Source organism: Camellia sinensis, chromosome 1 (genome assembly GCF_055761805.1).
Source record: "Camellia sinensis isolate YWXY chromosome 1, ASM5576180v1, whole genome shotgun sequence".
Classification (NCBI taxonomy): Eukaryota; Viridiplantae; Streptophyta; class Magnoliopsida; order Ericales; family Theaceae; genus Camellia; species Camellia sinensis.
This window is the reverse complement of record NC_138961.1, coordinates 23,539,391-23,562,808: the sequence shown is the minus strand read 5'-3', so window position 1 is coordinate 23,562,808 and position 23,418 is coordinate 23,539,391. Positions and strand designations below refer to the sequence as shown.

The 23,418-nt window shown below is 37.3% G+C and overlaps 1 protein-coding gene across 50 annotated transcripts in view; it reads left to right on the top strand.

Moving 5' to 3' along the window:
- The first annotated feature begins 322 nt into the window (after positions 1 to 322).
- The window catches only part of LOC114323552 (E3 SUMO-protein ligase SIZ1), a 35,804-nt gene continuing 12,708 nt past the window's right edge, over positions 323 to 23,418 (top strand). For 47 of the 50 annotated variants that reach the window (XR_014332239.1, XR_014332230.1, XR_014332219.1 and 44 more), the window contains exons 1-7: positions 323 to 495; positions 633 to 671; positions 2,749 to 2,829; positions 3,676 to 3,715; positions 5,463 to 5,541; positions 5,761 to 5,911; positions 7,154 to 7,275. Coding sequence is in view for 17 of the 50 variants with exons in the window: in XM_082873717.1 (XP_082729843.1) it covers positions 648 to 671; positions 2,749 to 2,829; positions 3,676 to 3,715; positions 5,463 to 5,541; positions 5,761 to 5,911; positions 7,154 to 7,275 (497 nt within the window). In the remaining 33 variants the exon portion in view is untranslated. The other 3 variants (XM_082873564.1, XR_014332205.1, XR_014332204.1) reach the window with 3 other exon arrangements.

The window sequence follows — 23,418 nt, the reverse complement described above, 5'->3', positions numbered from 1 at the left end:
TGAATATCTAGCACTGTTAAAACAAAAATGCTAGAGACCCTAAAAATTCTACCAAAAGTTTTACCAAATGTCTCACATGGGTGTGGGACCCACGTGGGACCCACATTCATGTGAAACATTTGATAAAACTTTTAGTAGAATATTTAAGATCTCTAGCATTACTCAGGTTAAAATGCATTTACTAAAATTTTAGATATCTAGCATTATTTTGGGGGATATCTAGCTGTTGAGGTACATTTATTAAAATGAGATGTGTCCAAGAACATTAGTTGACCGTCCAATAGAAGAAATTAAATGAAAACCGGACGTGAAAGGATTATATAAAATCAAAATTAAATGAACAAATTCACGTCCGCTCCATCGCCATTGGCGTTATTTCAAAAAGTGGTCCCCACTGATTCTCTCTATGCCCGGATACTCCACTAGAGCTTCGTCACTTCCGATTGCTATCTCAGAGAGAGACCTATTGCTTTCATTGCGTTTCTCATCGAGAGTGTACAGACTTTCTTGCTATCTTTTTTCTTGTTCATCCAATTTTTCAATTTCTTTATCTGCTTTTTGAGTCTTTTTAAGGGTTTTGTTTTGTTTTGAATTTGGGCAATTCAGTTATTGGTTGATTGGTTTGTTTGAAGGGTTTTTTTGAGAAGATGGATTTGGCTTCAACTAGTAAGGTATATTACTTTAATCTCGATTTTGTTTATAATTTTCATGCTTTGTGTTATGCAATTGTGTAATTTTGAATTTGATGTAATTGGGTTACATTAATTTGTGGAATGATCAACTATTTATCTTTTATTGAAACAATGTTGGTAGAACAAGTGTAGAGATAATTTGTATATTACTTATTTGGTGGCACGAATGTAGAGCTTGTTGTCACAATCTTACATATAATGATATAATCATGGGGAACTTGGTCAAAGCCCCCTCATGATTAAACTTTAATGCGGACAAGCAAAGTTTTCCTCGAAAAGTCTAGCATACACCGCCATTACTAAAATATCTTTAGTGACTAATTTAATACTATAAAATTTAGAATGATATAACTTTTGATTTAGTATCGATTTTTAATAAAATTAGTATTTTGAGAATTCTCTCATCAAGATTTAACAAATAAGATTTAGGTCGATTATGAAATTCTTTTTAAAAAATAAAAAGAATATCGTCAAAATTGATGTAAACAGTACTATGTCACTCTGTTTCACAATAATATGTTACTCTGGTTGACAATAACATTTTACTGTCTATTTTAAACAAAACATCAACAAAAACAGAGTACGGCCCTCCCTGCATATGAACTCACACTAACTCTATAAATTAAAACTCATACATACTCGTAGAATACTCAATCGCAGATTCAAAATAATTGAAAATGGAACATCAGTGGCAAATCATAGAATATTAATTTACATAGTCAATACATACAACAAAGTTTGCATCTCTCTCTCCAACCATTGTTAATGTCTGTGAAAAATTTGGAAATGATAATAAATTCAAAGCGATGAGGATCCTATTGAGGGCTCTGGCGGACTGTGCTGCCACAAATGATGGACGGTGGATGGCTCCGGTCATGGGTATTTCGTAATAGCTCTTCTTGTGTTCTTATTTTTCTCCTCAATCGTCGTCTTCTCCATCGTCTCACTCTTCATTAATTTGCTCCGTGTTTTTCAGAGAGAAAGAGAGCAATCAATGACAAAGTTTCGACTTCTCATATATATATATATATATGATAGGGAAAAATTGTCTAAAAAAATATGGAAACATATTTGTCTGTCCTTCATGAAGAACATGCTTTTTGCTCAGGGGTTTAGGATGTAAAACATTTTGTGCTGTACTTTACCCACTAACATGTTGGGCCTAGGGGCTTTTGGCTAAATTTTCATATAATTGTATTCACTCACAAATATATATTATATATATAGCAATTTTGAATTTCTTTATCTGTTTCTTGCTTAGGGTTATCTTTTTTCAGGGTTTTATTTTGAAATTTGGTATATCAGTTCTTGTCTGATTGGTTGGTTTCAAGGATTTCAGTGTTGGTCACACACATTTCAGTTCAGGATTGATACACATACATACACACATAGTTAAACTTGCAATCACTGGTTGTTTAAAGATTTATTCTTGATGTTGTTTATAATTTTCTTGGTTAGTTGTGTAATTGTGCTATTTTGAATTTCATGTATTTGGGTTCATTTTGTTTAGTTTAATTTGTTGAATGATCAATTATTTATCTTTTGTTGAATTAAAGTTGGTAGAAACTAAGTGTAGGTAAGTTATATATTACTTAAAAGTCATTGGGGAACTCGAATTCAGAGCATGTTTTGTCACAATATTGCATATAATGATATAATCATACATATACCTTTTTTTTTGCAGTTGTATGAGTATAATTTCTTACGTACTTTCTTTTAATATTTTATGCTTGTATGGTGCCTTTTGGGTATATGAAAAAACCAAATGTATGTGTAAACAACTTTTACTTTATTCATTGATGACTTTTAAATTTTAATACATTTACTTATGTGTGTGAGCAAAGTTTACTTTTTTTTCTTTTAATACCCACGATGTTATAAATTATAATCCTAACTAGATTTTTTTTCTTGTTCTGAGATCTTGTTTTGAAGTTACTGGGGTCATTAGGTTTTCACTTCACATTTCACAAATTTTATCTTCTTGGATGTGTTTGCGTGTCTATTTATGTCTTTTACATTTTGGATACTATGATTACTTGTGTGCCATATCTTTTAGGAAATATTGGCTTGTTTTCGAGTCAAAGAACTTAAGGATGTCCTCATGAAGCTTGGTCTTTCAACTCAAGGGAAGAAGCAGGTATGCTGTTTGACATATGCTGCCTTCTATTACAATCACCTTTCTTTTTTGTGTTTGCTGTTACATCCTTGTTAGTGGTCCCTACTTTTTTCTGCTCCAACTGTAAATAAATTATTATGGGGTTGTAAAAGTGTTGCTGTAAGTTTGAACTGCAAACTCTTAGCTTAGTCTTTTTCATTTTTAAGCTATCCCAACAGTGTCCAGCATTTAGTCAACGAGGGCCCTTTCAATTCTTTGTGTTTGTTCACTTGCAAGTATGTATACCAAGTAAGTGTTGGGGTTATGTTGGCCATTTTTTATTGATTGTTGCTGCTTCAGTATGTTTTTGATAGCTGTTGACATTTGGGCTTGGCCTCTCAGTTAATATTTTGGTCTCTGTGGTGACAGGCCAGTAGAAAGTATATGGTGTTCCAACATGTGCTTTTTATATCTTATACGTACATTTTGAAAATGCTCAAACTTAGACTGCCTTGCGTATCCATTCACATTGAAAAGAGTTTCATCCTCACCTTATTTGGAGACGTTGACAGGGTTATAATTTTGTTTCATGCTCTTTCAACAGTGGATATGGAGCTAACTTATTAGACTTAGCCTCTCTCCTGCAACAATTATGCCTCTCTCCAATAATTATGATGATTTTTAATTATTATTCATTTTTATGTTGTTTGTTGCTATATGTTTGATGGCTTTTGCTTCCTTTTTTTATGGTTAACATCATGGTAGAGTCTTTTTATTTTATGTATTTTATTTTTATGAGTGTGCAAGGTTTTTTTTTTTTTTTTTGATTTCCGATGGACAATGATGATTGTTTTCTGTGCGTATGAGGTTGATTTATACTTCTTGCAGGACCTTGTGGACAGAATATTAGATTTGCTTTCTAATGAAGGTAAGCTGTTCAACTATATTGATTTTCCTTTCCTTTTATTAAGTACTTTTTAAATCATTACCTTAGCACATTCATGGACCAGTTTCTCTATAGTCAATTTTTCTCTTATAGCTTGAAAACTTGAAGTGCTAAGTTGACCAGGCTCCTTTGGTGTTCTCTATTAGAATTTAGAAGTCTGAAAATCTCAGAACTAGTAATATTTTTTGTGTTTGCAGTGCGTTCACTTCAAATTGAGAATATTGCGGCATGACATTGACAAATGAAGTCATGACATGAACATCCAATCCACAATAGACGTTGGAGTTCACATTTTGCGATGTCATGATATCTTTTAACCTTAGTCATTTAAAAGATATTGCTATTGTGCAATAGATTTTGTGATGTCAAGATAGTGTGATTTTAAATCCCGTGGAAATATCACATCACAACATACTAAAATATGATATATTGACAGATATATCAAAATAAGTTGCCATTTTTTATTGCATGGCTGACTGAAAGGTTGAGATTTGAAAAGATTCAAATGCTGACTATAATTTTCTTGAAGTGGAGAATTTTATTGACCTTTTGGGATGTTCAATGAGGAATAATACATGAACCAAAATGTGGTAGTAAAAAATTCAAATAAATTGAGATAAATGATATTTATGTATTCTAGAAGACTAGAATAAAACTTAACAGAGCGGCCTTTTAGATCTTCCACATCTTGATGCTTAAAATGAAGTAAATATACTAGTTTTTAAAATTTTCTTAATCATTAACTTTTATAATCCAAACCAAACCAAACCAAACCAAATTTTGGGGGTTGGCTACATGAATAAATTTTTTTGCCATTCAGCCCTATCAAGGGCGATATACATAATTAAATTAAAATTTGAACTAGGTTCAGTCTTTAGATGGAAATCATGATGCCCCAAAATATTGTTTGGATCCATTTGGTTTCTCATCACAAGCAAATGTTTTCTACAAAAAGATAGGAATTGCATAACATGAATACTTAGTTACATGATAAAGGCCTTCAACCCACTTTATATCTTTACATGGTGCTAAAAACGAACATAAGCTTCCCCGGAAAATTTGTATGCCACCTCCTTTGAGACTAGTTCCCACCAGGTGGGTGTTTCTTGAAGTTGAATCAGAGTCCATCATTCTACTTGGGTATTTTTTTTCTTTCTTTTTCTACACATTCTTGGGGGCCTTGATGTCTGCATGACACTGATTTCTTTTTGGTATGAAATCTATCCAAGATGTCTTTTCTAGTTTTATGTTGTCAGCTTTATTTACCTTAGCTAGATTGTTACTAATAAATTGTCTTTATTTATCGAAAAATAAAAAATTGTGGAATTCATTGTCCAAATTATGCATAAGGTAATGCATTGCTTCTCATATTGCTACATTTGTATAGCAGACTTATATTTCTATACATGACATTTGGTTGGTATGCTGTAGATTCAGGCATCAGTGGTGAACTGTTTTGGTTTGATTCCTTTTCTCATCGTCCATATATTTTTCTTCATTGAATTTCTACTCGTTGTAGTGTTTCATGAAATGCACTTTTAATATCATTATGTTGTATTGCTGCTGGTCCTTGTTTATATCAACTGGAGCGGTTGTTGTCTACTACACATTAACTCTTGAGGTTTACACTTAATTCTGCATTTGACTCTGTTTCTGTGTCTTTGTCATAAACTATGGATCAGATCAACTTCGAATAAAGCTTTTTGTGTCTTCTTAATTTTGTCTGCAGTGTCAAATGTGCATGGTTTGGCAAAGAAAAATTTTATTGAGAAGGAAGGAGTGGCAGAAATAATTGATGATGTTTACAGGTGGTATTCTGAATAGACATCCTAAAGCATTGCATAATAATATAATTTTTTTTTTTTTTTGAAGTACTTATTGAAAGTTTTAGCAGTAATATATAATTGTATGTGTTTACTTTCTGTAGTTCATCCTCATTTCCTGTCCTTTCTTTTCGCAGGAAAATTATTATTTTTCCATCTTGTAATGTTCTTTTAATATGCATTCATTTTGCCTTCTTATCCCAGAAAACTGCAGGGTGCGGGGACCACTTCTGCATCAACGAATGGAGATAGTTTTTTAGAAATCGACAACATGAAACCTAAAGAAGAAGTTGTAGAAAAGGAGGTTCGCTGCCCCTGTTGTTGGTCACAGCCAATTAAGGGTAATATGATTCAGGTGATACTTTATTCCTTTGCTTTTGGTTGGGTATTTGTCATTTAGTTTTTCTTCTGACTTTGTTCCTTCGCTTGTTTTGCTGGACCAAAAACTGAAATAAAGACAGGGAAACTAACTATGCAGGAGACATCTTGAGTTACTGTTGTATGGTGCATCAGTATTAAAATTGTTTTTCTAATAATTACTTCTCTCCTTGCTGGTTAATTTTACTCTGTAAGACCAGAAAATCATTGGATAGAATTCTTCCATCATCTACCAGATTATTTTTTTTAGTGTGGAAGCAATGTGCCAAATGAAAATTATGGTCTCGAATATGTTCACCATTTTGTAATGCATCATTCAGAGTTTTTGCATGCCAAATGACACTGAAATTTCCAAACAACAATGTAGGCATCTTTGAGCTGGTTGTGTGATTGTAGCATACTGCTGTGCCGCTTTGAGGGTTGTTTAATACGAAGCTCATTTAAGCATGTATTTACCACATGAAATAGTGTCAAGCTTAATAGCTTTATTCACCATTCTTGAGCTACAGACTCGATCCAAATAGATTCATGAATAATTGTGGTAGGTGTCATTCAATTGTAGTAACCTAAATTTGTCAAAAATGTTTCCTATGAGAATTGAATCGAAGTTGATAAATGATATGGAGAAGTTGAGTAGATTGTAGCTTTTGCAGGTCAACAAATTTAGAATGAAGGTGGTGGCGGTCCCTATACTTTGATTGCAGTTTCAATTTAGTCTTTCCGTCCAAATAACCGTCAATTTTTTTGTGTGTACACCTTAGGAGACTGACACGAGCAACAAAAACATTAATTTTAACATCAAATTTGAATGGAAGGACCCAATTGAAACTGGATTTAAAGTTTAGGGACTAAATTGTTCAAATTAAAACAATAGAGACAAAAGTGAAATTTGAGTCAAACTATAGGGGTTAATAGTGTAATTTACCCAAAAAGTTTTATTTCACACCGTTCTAAGAAATTTTTTTGTTTGCTTTATCTTATTTTGGACCATTTTTTCTTTTTGCTTTATGGTGTGCTTTGGTACACAGTGATTGGTCCATCACTAAACTACACTCGTCCATTGATGTGCTATTTTTGTGTTACATTTACCTTGTCTTTTTAATCTATTATTGTATGCTTTTATTTTTCTTAGATTGATCACACCTTTTTAGTTAGCCACAGAATGATTTTTTATTTTTTTATTGTTTTACTCTTTAAGTCTGGTAATTGCTTTTTGCAGTGTGTAGATCCGCAGTGTCGTGTGTTGCAACATATTTCTTGTGTTATCATCCCAGAGCAGTGTTCAGAGGGCATTCCGTCGCAATTTTATTGTGAAATTTGTCGAATCAATCGGGCAGATCCGTATGTAACATGCTTTCTTTTTTGTTGTTTGATGTTGCAAATGATTTTGAGATACCTGATTGGTTAGCCTTCTGTCTTGTTGCTGCATAACAGCTATAATTTTTATTTATATTTTTTTTGCAAGTGTGTACATTTCATTTAGCTATCCAATTTTCTAATGCTGTGCCATTGTTTTTGATTATCATATGTTTCCTGTCCCCTAGTAAGAGAGACAAAGAGCCACAAAATGACAAATGTCTTTGAGATGTTTGATTGTTTAACCTTATCCTGTTGCTAGATAGCAGGCATGATGTTGCAAACTTGATGTGTGTGTTTCGTCTTGCTATTTGTCTGAGCTGGTTTTTGTTTTTGTTTTTGTTTTTTGTGGGGATCTTCACGATTTCATTTCCACCCTGTAATTTTTTTTTTTCCCTTTTAGGTTGTAGTTGCGAGAATATTTGGTTTTATGTATATATAGTAGTATATATATTTTGCATATATTAGGGATTGAGTAGATACTATTCTTTCCATTTTCAGTCCTAGGTTAGATTGTTATATAAACCAATATACTCTTGCATTACAAACACAATTGAATATACAAAAATTATTCAGAAATCTTACATGGTATCAGAGCCTATCAACATTTTCTGAACCCTAGCATTGAAATCTGCCTCTCATCACTGCTCTCTCTCTTATTCTGGTTCATCTTCGCAAGGTCTTGCTCATAATCAAGTTCACGAGGCCCTTCTTCATTTGTCTTTGGTCGCGACGACTCACCATCGACCACGCTTTTGGTCCGCAACTCACCATTGACCATCAATAATCGTCATCTGGTCTATTCTAAATCCGCGAGTCATCCTAGCCCCTTGCTCGAATCTCTGAAGCTCAACACATCGCGACACCAGCGTCTGTGTCGTGACCCATTCTTTGGTTGGTGATCGACCCAAAATTGTGACCCATTTGTTCGCTGGTCCTCCTTTAGGCTTGAACATATCTGAGCCTTGATTTCTTCTAGGTCGTAATCGAGTTCTCTGATCCCCTCTCTTTCTCACGAAGGCTTTGGGTATGTTTGGTTTGGATTTGTAGAGATTTTGGAAATTTTTTTCTAAAAAACTTGTTTGGTTTGTAATTTTTCCAAAACAATTTCCAAAATCACTCTCTCGTTCTTAATTATCAATCAATCAATCACTTTTTATCTCTCATCTCTCCTTCGCAATCACTTTTTCTCTCACATATATCTACTCAATTACAACAAAATATCAAATCATTCCAAATTCCCAAACTCCAAAACTACTTTCAAAATACACAACCAAACAAACCAAAAAAATTTCTAAACTCTCTTCCCGAAACAATTTTTAAAAACTACTCTCTCAAAACCAAACCAAACATACCCTTTGTCTTCTTTGGTTCGTGTATTGATATATTGATACAGTCTTGGTTTATTACAGTGTGACCCCTTAGTTCTTGGTTTATTATACTTCAACCTCTTAGTTGTTTTTGGTTATTACCCTTCGACCCTAATTTGGCTTATTTGTTCTATTTTGGATTTATTACACTTGAACACCTCACCTCTCTGGTTATTACGATGTCTTTGGTTTTTGATGAATGTGCCTTCTGCCATTAGAGGGGTCATTAGAAGTATCATTGTCCCAAGAAGGGATGTCTGTTTGCCTCGTCTTCTCAATAGTTTTCGATCCAGTTCCGCGCCCCTCCTCCTAGTACTTTTCAGCCTCCCGCCAATTCTACTACATCTGCTTCTGTTCCTGATCTGGACTTGGCTTCCTTGAGTACTCTGATTAGTCAATTTCAGCATATACTGTCTACCTTCCAGCCATCCTCGTCTGCTTCCATTGTTTCCTCTCTTCATTCAGGTTTGCTTGGGTCTTTTTAGGTATCTCTTCGTCTATCTAGATTTTTACTCTGGTGCCTTTCATCATATGACTCTCCATCTCTCCTTATTTTAAAATTATACTCCCCCTACTTTTCCTATTACTGTTAATGTTGTTAATGGGTCTGGTATGTCTGTTATATCTGTTGGGTTTGTCCTACTGTCTGTTATGTTTGCTGTCTCTGTTCCATCTGTCCTTTATGTTCCTCAGTTATCTGTCAATTTATTATTTATCAGTAAGCTTGATGTCTCCAGTTTTGATGTTATGTTTTCTTCTTCTATCTGTTCTGTGTAGGATCGGATGTCCAAGCAGGAGATTGGGACCAACCGTAGAGTTGGAGACCTCTATGTGGTAGAGAGCTTGCATCTACCTATGACAACCTCTTCGACTGTCTTTTCCTGTTTTTAGTTATATTCTCTATCTAGTCTTTTTTACTTGTAGCATTTTAGATTAAGGCATTTGTTTGCTGACTGCTTACGGTCTCTAGCTTAGTCTAGTATATTGGGTAAAGTTTCTTCTAGTGAGCTTACCGAGTGTCGGGGGTGTAAACTTGCCAAAATGACAGTCTTAATTTTCGTACAAGTACTTCTATATTTGATACACCGTTTTGTTTAGTTCATATTGATGTTTGGGGACCTTCTCCTATTCTCACCAAAGGGGTTTTGCATACTATATGTCATTTGTTGATGACTGCACCCGTTACACTTGGGTTTATATTATGACTCATAAGTCCGATTTCTGTCAAATATACTGTACCTTTCAGTCTATGATCACTATTCAGTTTGGGTCTACAATTAAAGTGTTATGATCTGACTTGGGTGGGGAATATTTTAAAACTGAGTGCTGTGAATATTTGGCCAATTTGGGTACCATTCACCAAACTTCCTGTATTGATACATCTGTCCAAAATGGTCGAGCCGAGCGTAAACACCGTCATCTCCTTGAGACAATTGGGTCTCTTCTTTTCTCTGCCTCAGTTTCGGCTCTATTTTGAGATGAGGCAGTTCTTACTGTTGCTTTTCTTCTCAACCGCATGCCTATTCCCTTTCTTTTTGGTCGGTCTTCTTATGAGGCTTTGTTCTCTCAAATTCCTAATTACTCCCTCTTTTGTGTGTTTGTGTCTGCTTGTTTTGTTCTTTTTCCCCATAAAGATTGGACCAAACTTAGTGACCAGTTTGTCCTATGTGTCTTTTTGGGTTATAGTTTTACTCAGAAAGGCTATCGGTGTTATGACCCTGTTTTCTGTCGTTTTTATGTCTCCCATCATGTTTCTTTTTTTGAACGCTTGCCTTACTTTCAGCTTCCTCCTATCATTGCTTCGGTTTCCAAAAAGGATTTGGTTCATTTTGATCCATTTCTCTCTAGGTCCCTCATGATGAGTACATCTCTACTGTTCCCCATGAACTTGTTCCCTCTTCTCCTTCCAGTGTTTCAAAATTCTCCAGGTGCACCGAGGCGATAAGGTCTCTTATAGCCTAAGCACGAGACACGAGGTGCGCCTCACCAAAGCGAGGCGCATGTAGTAGAAGAAAAGCAAAATTATAAAGTAGGCAAATTTTTTAACATAACAAATATATGTAGTATATTAAAAAAATTATATTCAACAAAATGTATAAAGTATCCATTCACATCCACCAAAAACAGAGGAGAAACAGAGAGAACAGAGTAGAAGAACAGATGAGAAAAAAAACAGAGAGTAGGAGAAGAAGACTTGAGAATAAGAGAACAAGAGGAGAAGAGAGAAACAGAGAAAAAGAAGACTAGAGAAGAAGAACAAAGGAGAAAAAAAAATAGAGACAGAAAAAACGAAGGAAAAAGACAGAAGAAAAAAATAGAGAGCAGGAGAAGAAGAGCAGAGAAGAGAGGAGAAGAGCCAGAAAAATAAAGCAAAAAAAAAAACTGAGGCAAAGAAGTACCAGAGAAGAAAACCAGAGAAGAGAAGAAGATGAGAACTTGAGAAGAACCAGAGAAGAAACAGAGAAGAACATGCGTGTTGTGTGTCAAAAGCCAAAGTACTGTGTTATCTTCTTTTTCTGTCATGTTGTCTTCTTCTTCTCCACCTACTATGGTTTTTTTAATCCTTTTTGCTCTTTTAGACCACGTTTTGATCATTTTATAATGTAAGAGAGATTTTATTCCATGTGGGTATCCACACAGAAAACCATACGAGCCGTTGGAGTAGAGGAGAAGTGAAGCGCAGAAGGCGCTCACCTCAACGCCTCAATTGCGCCTTACCCATGTCACCTCACCTTGCTATGCATGAAGTGCAACCTTGCGCTTTGCCTTGCGCTTAGGCGCACTCTTTAAAACACTGTGTCCTCCTGTCCCTCTTGATGAGTCCCTTTTTATTGAGAATCTGTTTCCTCTTTTCCTTCTTTCACCCCTCCTGATGAGTCCTTCTCCACTAATCCCTATGAATCTGTTCCCTCGTCTCCTCCTCCTTCCCAGTCTGCTCCTCCTCCTCTTCCGTTGTTAGTCTATTATCATCACAAGGCTCTCCTTTCATCAATTGTCTCTACCCCTGCTGTTGATCCTCTTGCTTTTGACAACTCTGATCTTGCTAACCATAAATATTCCCTTCGCATTCGTAAACAGGTCATAAAACTTGGTTTTGTTAAGATATGTTTGTTTCCTTCATATTATACGTTTTTGTTTGTTATTCACTCTTTTTTCAGAACCTCAGTCTTACAAGGTGGCTTGTCAGGACCCTCATTGGATTCAAGCTATGGAGGATGAGTTGTCTGCTCTACAGAAAACTAATACTTGGGAATTGGTTCCTTTGCCTACTGATGAGAATCTGGTATTTTTGCAAATGGGTTTACAAAGTTAAGACTCATTCTAATGGTTTTCTTGAGTGCTACAAAACTCGTCTGGTTGGGTTTCTCACAGGAGTATAGTATTGATTATGAGGAGACTTTTGTGTAAGTTTTCTGAGAGAATGCGTATATTCCATTATTAATAATACAAAGAGTACAACCAAGTTTTATGGACCTAATCTAAAAAAAGAAATAAGAATAAATCTATATTCTACAATCAATCTAATATTCACACAATATAATATATTTACATAATATTCTCACACTTCCACTCAAACTCAAGGAGTTTTAGAGAGTTTGCCATGAAGAAACTGAAAACGAGCAGCAGTGTGAGTCTTGGTAAAGAAGTTAGCAAGTTGAAGTGCCGAAGAGATGAAAGGAAGCGAGATGAAGCCAGACTGTAGATGTTGACGAACAAAATGACAATCAATCTCAATGTGATTTGTCCGCTCATGGAAGACAGTGTTATGGACAATCTGAATAGCACTGCGATTGTCACAGTAAAGAGAGGTCTGAGAAGACTAAGGTACACCCAAATCAGATACGAGACAACGAAGCCAGACAATCTCAGCTGTGGCATGAGCTATAGCACGGTACGCAGCCTCGGCAGTGGAACGTGGTGCAATAACTGTCTATTTCTTGCTCTTCCAGGAAATCAAGGAATCATCAAGAAACATACAAAAGCCAGAAGTAGACTTGTGATTAGTAACATCACTAGCCCAATTAGAATCAACATAGGCCACCAAGTCCAAAGAGGAAGTGGAGGAGAACAGCAAGCCTTGAAATATAGTACCCCAGAGATAGCGAAGAATGCGAACCAAAGCAACCCAATGTGTAGAACGAGGAGCAAAAACGAATTGGCTAACCACCTGAACAGCATAGGCAAGATTAGGGCGAGTGACAGTCAGATAAACTAAGCAACCCACAAGCTCTTGATATAAAGTAGAATCATCCATAGGGACACCATCTGTAGTGTTAAACTTCGCATTAAGCTTAATGGGGGTATCAGAAATCTTAGTGTCAGTAAGACCGGCATGGTGAATAATCTCATTTGCATACTTAGCTTGATACAGAAAGTAGCCTTTAGGAGAAGAAACTACTTCAATACCAAAAAAATACCGCAAGGGGCCCAAATCTTTCATTTTGAAGGTATGGAAGAGATACTGCTTGAGGGAGAGCTTTGCGACGAGAATAAACTAACAAAGGAGGAGGAGACAGAGATAGAGCTGGAGGGGGAGAAAAGGGAACATACTTATAAGGGTCAGTGGAAGGGGATTCGGCAGGAGGGGTGATAGAGGGAACAAGTTCATGGGAAAAAGTAGAGATGTACTCATCTGGAGGGACCTTAGAAAGACATGGATCAATGTGAACCAAATCTTTTTTGGAAACCGGAGCATGGGAGGAAGCTAAAAGTAAGACAGACATTTGAGAAAGGCAATATGATGGGAGATATAAAGACGACGAGAAACAGGGTCATAATAGCGATAGTCTTTCTGGGTAAGACTGTAGCACAAAAAGACACATAGAACAGACCGGTCACTAAGTTTGGTTCTATCTTTACGGAAAAGGACAAAACAAGCAGACCCAAAAACACGCAAAAGGGAATATTTGGTAAGTTGGGAGAATAAAGCTTTATAAGGAGAACGACCAGAGAGTAGGGGAGTAGGCATACGGTTTAGAAGAAAAGTAGCAGTAAGAACTGCTTTACCCCAAAAAGGGGCTGGAATAGGGGCAGAAAGAAAGAGAGACCTAGCTGTCTTAAGGAGATGACGGTGCTTGCGCTTAACGTGACCATTTTGGGCAGGTGTATCAGTACAAGAAGTGCGGTGAATGGTAGCTAAATTAGCCAAATACGCACAGAACTTAGTTTTAAAATATTCACCACCCAAGCCAGACCGTAACACTTTAATAATAAACCCAAATTGCGTAGTGACCATTGATTGAAAAGTACGGTATATCTGGTAGAAGGCAGACTTAAGAGTCATAAGATAAACCTAAGTTTAACGGGTGTAATCATCAACAAATGACACATAGTATACAGAACCTCCTTTGGTGAGAACAGGGGAAGGATCCCAAACATTAGTATGAACTAAAGAGTATCAGATATAGAAATACATTTACGAAAAGGTAAGGCTGTCATTTTGGCAAGTTTACACTCCCGACACTCGATAATTTGACTAGGAGAGACTTTACCCAGTATACTTGACTAAGCTAAAGGCTGTAAGCGATGAGCAGATAAATGCCCTAATCTAGAATGCCAAAAATAGAAGACTTGACAAAGAATCTAACTGAAAAAAGGAAAAGGCAGTCGGAGAGGTAGTTATAGGCATATGTAAGCTCTCTACCACATAAAAGTCTCTAAGCCAGTCCTAATCTGCTGCTTGGACATTGGATCATGCACAAAACAGATAGAAGAAGAAAAGATAATATCAAAATCGGAGGCATCAAGCTGACTGATAGATAACAAACTAACAGATAACTGAGGAACATAAAGGAATGATAGAATAGAGACAACAGACGGTAGGACAGATCCAACAGATATAACAGACATACTAGACTCATTAGCAGTATTAACAGTAATAGGAAAGGGAGAAGAAGTACAATTCTGAAGTAAGGGGAGATGAGAAGTCATATGATGAGAGGCACTTGGGTCAAAAAGCCAAACAGACGAAGAGATACCTAAAGAAGAACCAAGCAAACCTGAATGAAGTGCGGAAACAACGGAGGCAGACAGGGATGGCTGGGAAGTAGATAGTATATGTTGAAGCTGACTAATTTGAGCACTCGAGGAAGCCAAGTCAGGTTCAGGAGCTGGAGCAGATGCAATAGAACTGCCAAGAGGCCGAAAAGTGCTTGGAGGATGAGCTCGGAACTGGGTCGAGACTGCTGAGTAGATGAGGCAGGCAAATGTCCCTTCTTTGGACAGTGATACTTTCAATGGCCTCTTTGATGGCAGAAGGCACACTCATCAAAAGCCACGGATATCGTAATAACCAGAAAGCTGAGGTAAGTGTAACAAATCCAAAATAAGGCAAAATAGCCAAACCAAAGATCAAAGGCTAATAACTAGAAAGCTGAGGGGTTCAAAATGTAATAAACCCAAAATAGACCACAATAACTAAGACAGGGCTCAGAGTATACTAAACAAGAAACTGAGGGGCTCTAGTGTAATAAACCTGAAAGGGTTTAAATGTAAATACCCAAGAAGTAGAATCACAGAACCAGCCACGTAATAAATAACCAACGATAGTAAACCTCACGATGAGGCTCAGACGAGAGAGATCAGTGAACCTCGCAAGTGAGAAAGAATCGACCTAGAGTGAGATCGACGAACAGAGATGAGAGACTCTTCATAATCGCGATTAGACCAAGACCAGAATGTCGCGACTTCAGACCACCAGTCAGAGGACCTTCGCTACTTCAGACCAGAGAACCAAAGAAAGAGACAAAGAGATCATCAACCAAAGTCAGCGAGAGAGAGAGAGAGATGTTGCGAGTATAAACCAAAACCACACAGAGACCTCGTGAGCTGGAAATCGAACCAGAAAAGGGAAGAGATATCCATCGCGAACAAACGAACTAGATGAGAGATAAAGCTTTGATTGAACCAAACGAACTAGTTGAGTTTGAGAGAGAGCAGAATTAATCGAACCAGATAGGTCAACAGATCAACTTCGAACCAGATGGGTTGATGTCGAACCTAGGGTTTTGAACCAAGCTCTAATACCATGTAAGTTTTCTGAGAGAATTTGTATATTCCATTATCAATAATACAAAGAGTACAACCAAGTTATATAGACCTAATATAAAAAAAAAAAAAAGAATAAACCTATATTCTACAATCAATCTAATATATTTACATAATATTCTCACACTTTACCGTTGTCGCCAATATGACTACTGTCCATACTTTGATCTTGTCGCTGTTGTTCGTTATTAGCCTCTTTATCAGATGGATGCTATGGATGCTAAGAATGCTTTTCTTAATGGCCATCTCACTAAGGAGGTTTGCATGCGTCCTCCCCCTAGCCTTCACCATTTCTCTGGACAGGTTTGTCGTCTTCGGCATGCTCTGTATGGTCTGAAGCAATCTCCTCGTGCTTAATATGATCGTTTTTATATTGTTGTTACTGAGCTTGGGTTTCATCCTTGTGCCTAGGACTCAACGTTGTTTCTTCTCTTCACCTCTGTTGGATTTGTTGCCTTATTACTGTATGTGGCAGATATGATCATCACTGGCTCTAACTCTTCTGTTATCTTTGAGATCAAGCAGCATCTTTTCTGCACCTTTGAAATAAAAAATCTGGGCCTATTGCGGTATTTTCTTAGTATTGAGATGGCTGCTTCTCCCAATGGCTACTTTCTGTCTCAGGCCAAGTATGCCAATGAGGTTATTCATCGTGCCAGTCTTACTGACACTAAGGCTTTTGATACCTCCATTGAGCTTAATGTGAAACTCAACACTATTGATGGTGTTCCTCTGAATGATCCTACATTATATCGAGAGCTTGTAGGTTGCTTGGTTTATCTGACAGTTACTGGTCCTGATCTTGCCTATGCTGTTCATGTGTTTGTTTCTGCTCTTCGCTCCACACATTGGGTTGCATTGGTTCGGATTCTTCGCTATCTCCGAGGTACTATCTTTCAGGATTTACTATTGTCCTCTACTTCCTCTTTGGACTTGGTGGCCTATGCTGATTCTGATTGAGCTAGTGATGTGACTAATCGCAAGTCGACGTCTGGTTTCTATATGTTTCTTGGCGATTCATTGATTTCTTGGAAGAGCAAGAAACAAACTATTGTTGCTTGTTCTACCGCCGAAGCTGAGTATCGTGCTATGGCTCCTGCTTTTGTTGAGATTGTTTGGCTTCGTGTCTCTTATCTGATTTGGGTGTCTTGCAGTTTTCTCCGACCTCTCTTTACTATGAAAACCGCAATGCTATTCAAATTGTCCATAACACTGTCTTTCATGAGCGGACAAAGCACATTAAGATTGATTGTCACTTTATTCGTCAGCATTTGCAGTCTGGCTCTATCTCGCTTCCTTTTATCTCTTCGGCTCTGCAACTTCTGACTTCTTTACTAAAACTCACACTATTGCTCTGTTTCAATTTCTTCTTGGCAAACTCTCTGTGTTTTCTGCTAAAACACCTTGAGTTTGAGCGAGAGTGTGAGAATATTCGGTTTTATGTATATATGGTAGTATATATATTTTGTATATATTAGGGATTGAGTAGATATTCTTCTTTTCTTTTTTAGTCCTAGGTTAGATTGTTGTATAAACCGATGTACTCTTGTGTTACAAACACAATTGAATATACATAAATCATTCAGAAATCTTACAGTAGTATTATGTGTAGGTTTAGATAATAGAAAAGGATTAGTGAATGATTGTGATATCATCCCTTTTTTATATTAATGAAGATTAATAATTACATGGGAGCCCTAAGGCATAGAATAATTACAATCGAATAGTAACCCAACTAATAATATACTATTCTAACACTCCTCCTCAAGCTGGTGTGAAGATATTTCTCGTGCCCAGCTCGTTGAGGATGTCATGCAATGACTTACTCCTAACTCCCTTGTTGAGGATGTCACCGAGTTGTTCACTAGACTGCACAAATGGAATACATATTATGTCACTGGTGAGTTTCTCCTTAATGAAGTAGCGATCAATCTCAACATGCTTTGCCCTATCATGTTGAATCTGAATGTGGGCGATGTTGATGGCGGCCTTATTATTACAGTATAACCGTATGGAGTTCGTCTAATCAATACCTAGATCATTCAACAATAACTTGATCCATACGAGCTCACACACCTCTTGTGCCATAACTCTAAATTTAGCTTCTGCACTTGACCTGGTAACCACATTTTGTTTCTTACTCCTCCAAATAACTAGGTTGCCTCCAACAAAGGTGCAATACCCTGAAGTTGATCTCTTATTAATTATTAATCCAGCCCAGTCAGCATCTGTATAGGCTTTCACACGAAAATGATCATGCTTTGAGAAATAAAGACCCTTACCAGGAGTAGACTTCAAGTATCTTAAGATTCTTATGACAGCCTCGAAGTGAATCTAATGAGGAGCATGCATAAACTGGCTAACCACACTGACAACAACAGCAATATCCGGACGAGAGTGAGATAAGTAGATGAGTTTACTCACTAATCATTGATAGCTCCCCCAATCAATAGCTGCTCCTCCTTCATTATCTCCTAGTTTCTGATTGGGTTCCAGTAGAGTGTCACAGGCCTTGCAGCCAAGCATCCCGGTTTCCTTCAATAGGTCAAGCACATACTTCCTCTGTGAGATAAATAGCCCATCCTTAGAGCAAGCAAAGTCTATTCTAGAAAATACTTTAAGCTCCCCAAGTCTTTGATTTCAAATTGACTCGCTAAATATTTCTTTAACAGAGGTATTTTCTCACTATCATCACCTGTAAAACCTACGTCATCTACATAAACAATGAGTGCTGTAGTCTTACCATGTGATGAATGTTTTACAAACAAGGTATGATTTGCCTAACTCTGTTTGAAGCCATATTTAAGCATAGTCTGAGTGAATATTTCAAACCAAGCCCTTGGAGACTGCTTGAGACTATATAATGACTTCCGAAGCTGGCATGCTTTACCCTCTGTCTGATGATCCTCAAAACTAAGAGGAATGTCCATATGTACCTTTTCTTCTAAGTCACCATGGAGAAAGGCATTCTTTACATCAAACTAATGAAGTAGCCAATCTAGATTAGTTGCTACGGAGAGAAGTACTTTGACTGAATTCATCTTAGCTACGGGTGCAAAGGTCTCCTGATAGTCAACACCATATGTCTGGGTGAATCCTTTTGCCACAAGTCTAGCCTTGTAATGCTTAATAGAACCATCTGCTTTGTGTTTCACAATATACACCCATTTGCATCCCACAGGTCGTTTGCCTTTAGGTGACTTCATCAATTCCTAAGTATTTTCATTTCCTCAATCATGGCAAGTTTCCAGTTGTATCCTGAAAATGCTTAGGAATGCTAACAAAGGAAATATTTGACATAAATGCTCTATATGAGGATGACAAATTAGAGCAGGACACAAAATTTGAGATAAGATATTGAGGCCTCGTTTGGGAACAGGCTAATTTAGTAACTTTTTAGCTATTTCGCTAAAATTTGAGCTAAAAAAAACTTGTATGTTTGGAATGACTTTTTGACTTTTTATGAAAAGATGTGCAAAAAGTAGAGAGAAAAGAGAATCTTTGACTTTTTAGTATGGGTTGTTGGCTTTTTGGCTTTTTTAGTAACTTTTTGACTTTTTGGCTAAATATGTTGGTTTCCAAACGAGGCCTGAGTATAAGATCTCACATCCTTTCTCTTGGTAATAGGAACATCAAGATCAATAGGTGTATTAATATCAGTGGACTCAATAGATTCAAAGTTACATGAACTCTCATCAGAAGCAGGAGATGGCAATGTGTGAGCAGAAGTAGTCTCTTGTATCCTGTTAACTTTCTGCCTGTCTATCTTTGTCCCTGATATAAATTTGCCCTTCCCTATCCTTGGGGATATTGGGTTTTGTAGTCCCAGTAAGAGGTGGTGGTGCAAGAACAACTGGTTCCACCATAGGAATCACAGGCATCATTTCACACCAAGGCTCCCCCTGAAGGGAGGACTGTGACACTGGAGAGGTCAAGAAGTAGGATTGAGACTCAAAGAATGTGACATCTATGGAGACAAACAACTTACGAGAAGGAGGGTGATAACACTTGTACCTCTTTTGAGTAGGAGAGCACCCAAGGAAAACACATTTAAAGGAGCAAGGGTCCAACTTACCACGAGCAGGAGAGTGATTGTGGACAAAACAAACACAGCCGAATATTTTGGGAGGAATAGAAAATAAGGACTCGGAACCTAAAAGGACTTGAAAGGGAGCTTGTTTTTGCAAGACCTGGGTAGAAAAACGATTAATAAGATGGGCAGCGGTGAGAACATCGTCATTCCAGTAAGACCTAGGCACACTCATAGGAAAACACATGCACCGAGCCATGTCAAGAAGATATTGATTCTTGCGTTCCGCAACCCCATTTTGTTGAGGGATTATTAGTGCAAGAGGTCTAATGGATAATGTCATGAGCAGAAAAATATTGCCCTAATCCAAAATCTATGTATTCACTCCCATTATCAGAACGAAAGATTTTGACAGTGGCCTAAATTGAGTACAAATCATCTTATGAAAATTGCAGAACACAGAGAAAATCTCACTCGTCTTTCATGAGATACACCCAAGTAGTACGAGAAAAATTATCAATAAATGTAATAAACCATCAATGACCTTTCACAGACATAACACGAGATGGACCCTAGCCATCAGAATGTATTAATGAAAAATGAATTAAACTTTTATTAAAACTGGGAGCAAAAGAAGCTCTGTGTTGTTTTCCAAGTTAACGTGACTCACAAAAAAACTCCGATACATTATTGTTTGCAAAAACAAATGAAAATAAATGCTTAAATAAAAAGACAGATGCCCAAAACACCGATGCGACAATCATAAATTAGCTTTGGTAATAGGACTCATGGTGGAAGAATGAGCAAGCTTGTCCGGTTTATCCAGGAAGTAGAGACCATTTTTTTCACTACCACTGCCAATCATCGTCCTCGTGACAAGATCCTGAAAAAAACAATGATCAGGGAAAAAAAAAAAAAAAAAAAGTCACACTACAATTAAAATCCTTTGTAATACGACTCAAGGATAACAGGTTAACAGAAAAATTGGGGATATGGAGAACAAAAGATAGAGGTATGGTAGGAGTAACGTGAACTAAACCTTTCCTAGAAATAGAAGAAACAGTACCATCTTCAATCCTAACTTTGTCCTGACCTGAAAAGGGCTTATAGGCAAAGAAAAAGTCAGAGGATCCAGACATGATCTGAGGCACCAGAATCAATAATTCAGGGCAAAGACTTATGAGAAAGGAAAAGACGAGGAGAAGAGACTAAGTTACCTAAGCGGGCAAACGACGAGAAAGATGCACTGAGAGCAGTAGAAGACCGGCAATCCAGCAAGTGATGCAGAATATCCTTAAGCTCATGAGTAGTCATGCCAGAGAGACCATCAAAATTCTGGCCAACTGAAGCGGAAGTAGAATCAAGTGTATCAACGACACTAGACTGATGAGCCTGTGGATGAGAGCCACATCCTCTAGACTAGCCTGACCGACCTCCTCGAGAACCAGACCGATCACCTCGACCTCTAGATGGAGTCTCATGAAGCTTTCAACACGTCTCATTAGTATGCCGCGACTTGCGACAGTAATCACAGAATACAGACTCCTTGGCGGCAGATGGAGGAATGGGAGTCAAGTTGAGGCCATCTCTAGGGGTAGATAGTAATGCGGAGCGGTCAGTAGAAATAGGTGACATCATAGCAGACCGGCGACTCTTTTCATTCTATACACAGGCGAATGACTCCTGAAGTGAAGGAAAAGTGTCTATATCCAGAACTCGACTCCAAACCGGATCATACTTCACATTGAGACCTGCCAAAAACTTGAAGACCATTTCCTGTGCAATGAACTTCTGGTACCCGATTGAATCAGCAGTGTAAACAGGCTTATAGTCCTGCAGGTGATCAAGGCGTTTCCAGCCGTTAGTGAGGAAAGTGAAGTATTGAAGAACAGTTTGCTCCCTTGAACAGAGCTCTCAATAGAGCAGCGTAACTCAAATGCCTGTGAAAAATTCCCTTTACGTGAATAGGTGGTAGCCACAGCATCCCAAATATCCTGGGCAGTCTCCATAGACAAGTAGCCCTTACCAATTTCTGGTACCATCAAATGAATCAGCCAACACATAATCAAAGAGTTAGTGATCTCCCATTGGTCATAACCTGGGTTAGTGGTGCTGGGTGCCTGTATCCTGCCATCAACATACCCCATCTTTCCTCTGCTCTTCAGAAAAATAGTCAAACTTTGCAACCATGGTAGATAGTTCTGACCATTAAATGGAGAGGTGGTGATTTTAAGACTAGGGTTGGGGTTATCAGTCACAGTAATAGGTATAATGGAACTCTCACTCTTAGGTGTTTGAGAAGTAGTGGACACATTGGTGGAATCTGCCATAGATACTGTATTACCGAACCCTCAATAAAATTAGTGCCAGTCACAAACCCGGAAGGTGGAGGAATACAAGCACAATGACCACTAAAAAAATTTAAAGAACTAAAAAACTCATCAACAATTTTTTTTTTTTTTTTTTTTTTTTTCCACTTTATTTCTCCTTTTTTTTTTTTTTTTTTTTTTTTGAAAAAACAAAGAATAAGGTTACAGTATATACTAAACAACGAGAGGGCAGGTCATCAGGGTCATACCAGTCGATACAAAGAGAGTCGGAGTCGGCAAGGAGTTGACCGAAAGGGTGCTACGGGATGGCTAGGAGGGTCAACAGCCCAGAAGAGTAATCTAGGGCTACCGATAGGCCTAGAAGAGAATAGAGGGTGAGTCGGAAATCTTACCCAAGCACTGCGGGTGAGCTGCGACCGGTAGAACGACATGGGTGTGGCCCGAAATCAGCCAAGGTAGGCTGGAAAAGAGAGAAGAGGCGTCGACTGGTGTTGGGTGATGAGAGACGGTAGTCGGCTGAGGTTGGGGTGGCTAACAGAGAATGAGGTGAGTTGGCTCTGATACCATGTAGGTTTAGATAATAGAAAAGGATTAGTGAATGATTGTGATATCATCCCCTTTTTATATTAATGAAGATTAATAATTACAAGGGAACCCTAAGGCATAGAATAATTACAATCGAATAATAACCCAACTAATAATATACTATTCTAACTTTATGACTTGCGTCATGTGTATCTCCATTAAGGCAATTTAATTTGATGTCATCCTTTTTTTGGGTATAACATCATTCTGTTATTGAGCCTGTTGTCATTAAGAGAAAATTATAGCACCTAGTATCTGTGGATAGGATAATGAAGAGTACTTTTTCACAAAGGTCTGTAGCATGGTACTGTTCACTGTTCACGCAACTGTTCCAGTTATTGTTAAAGACTTAATTGCCCCTTTCTATATATTTTACTAGGGGTGTCTGCCCAGCCGATAGGTGTACTGTTAGATCTGAAAAATATAGGCCTTGTTTGGTTTGTTTTTCAGAAAAATTTTTGGGAAAAATTTTCTACAAACAAATTTTCAAGAGTAATCAAACCAAACAAATTTTTTCAAAAAAAAATTCAAAATTTTGTTTGGTTATCTACTTTCCAAAATCACTCTCTTTCATACACATCAAATCAATCACTTTTTTTAAAAGTCTCTCCCCAAAACAATTTTTCAAAACCATTTTTGAAAAAAGGCAAACCAAACAAGTTTTCGTACTTTTTATCTCAAAAACTACTCTACAAACACAAACCAAACTAGGCCATAAATTTTGATTTTGATTTAAAAGCACATGTGTGTTGCTCACATGGTAAGG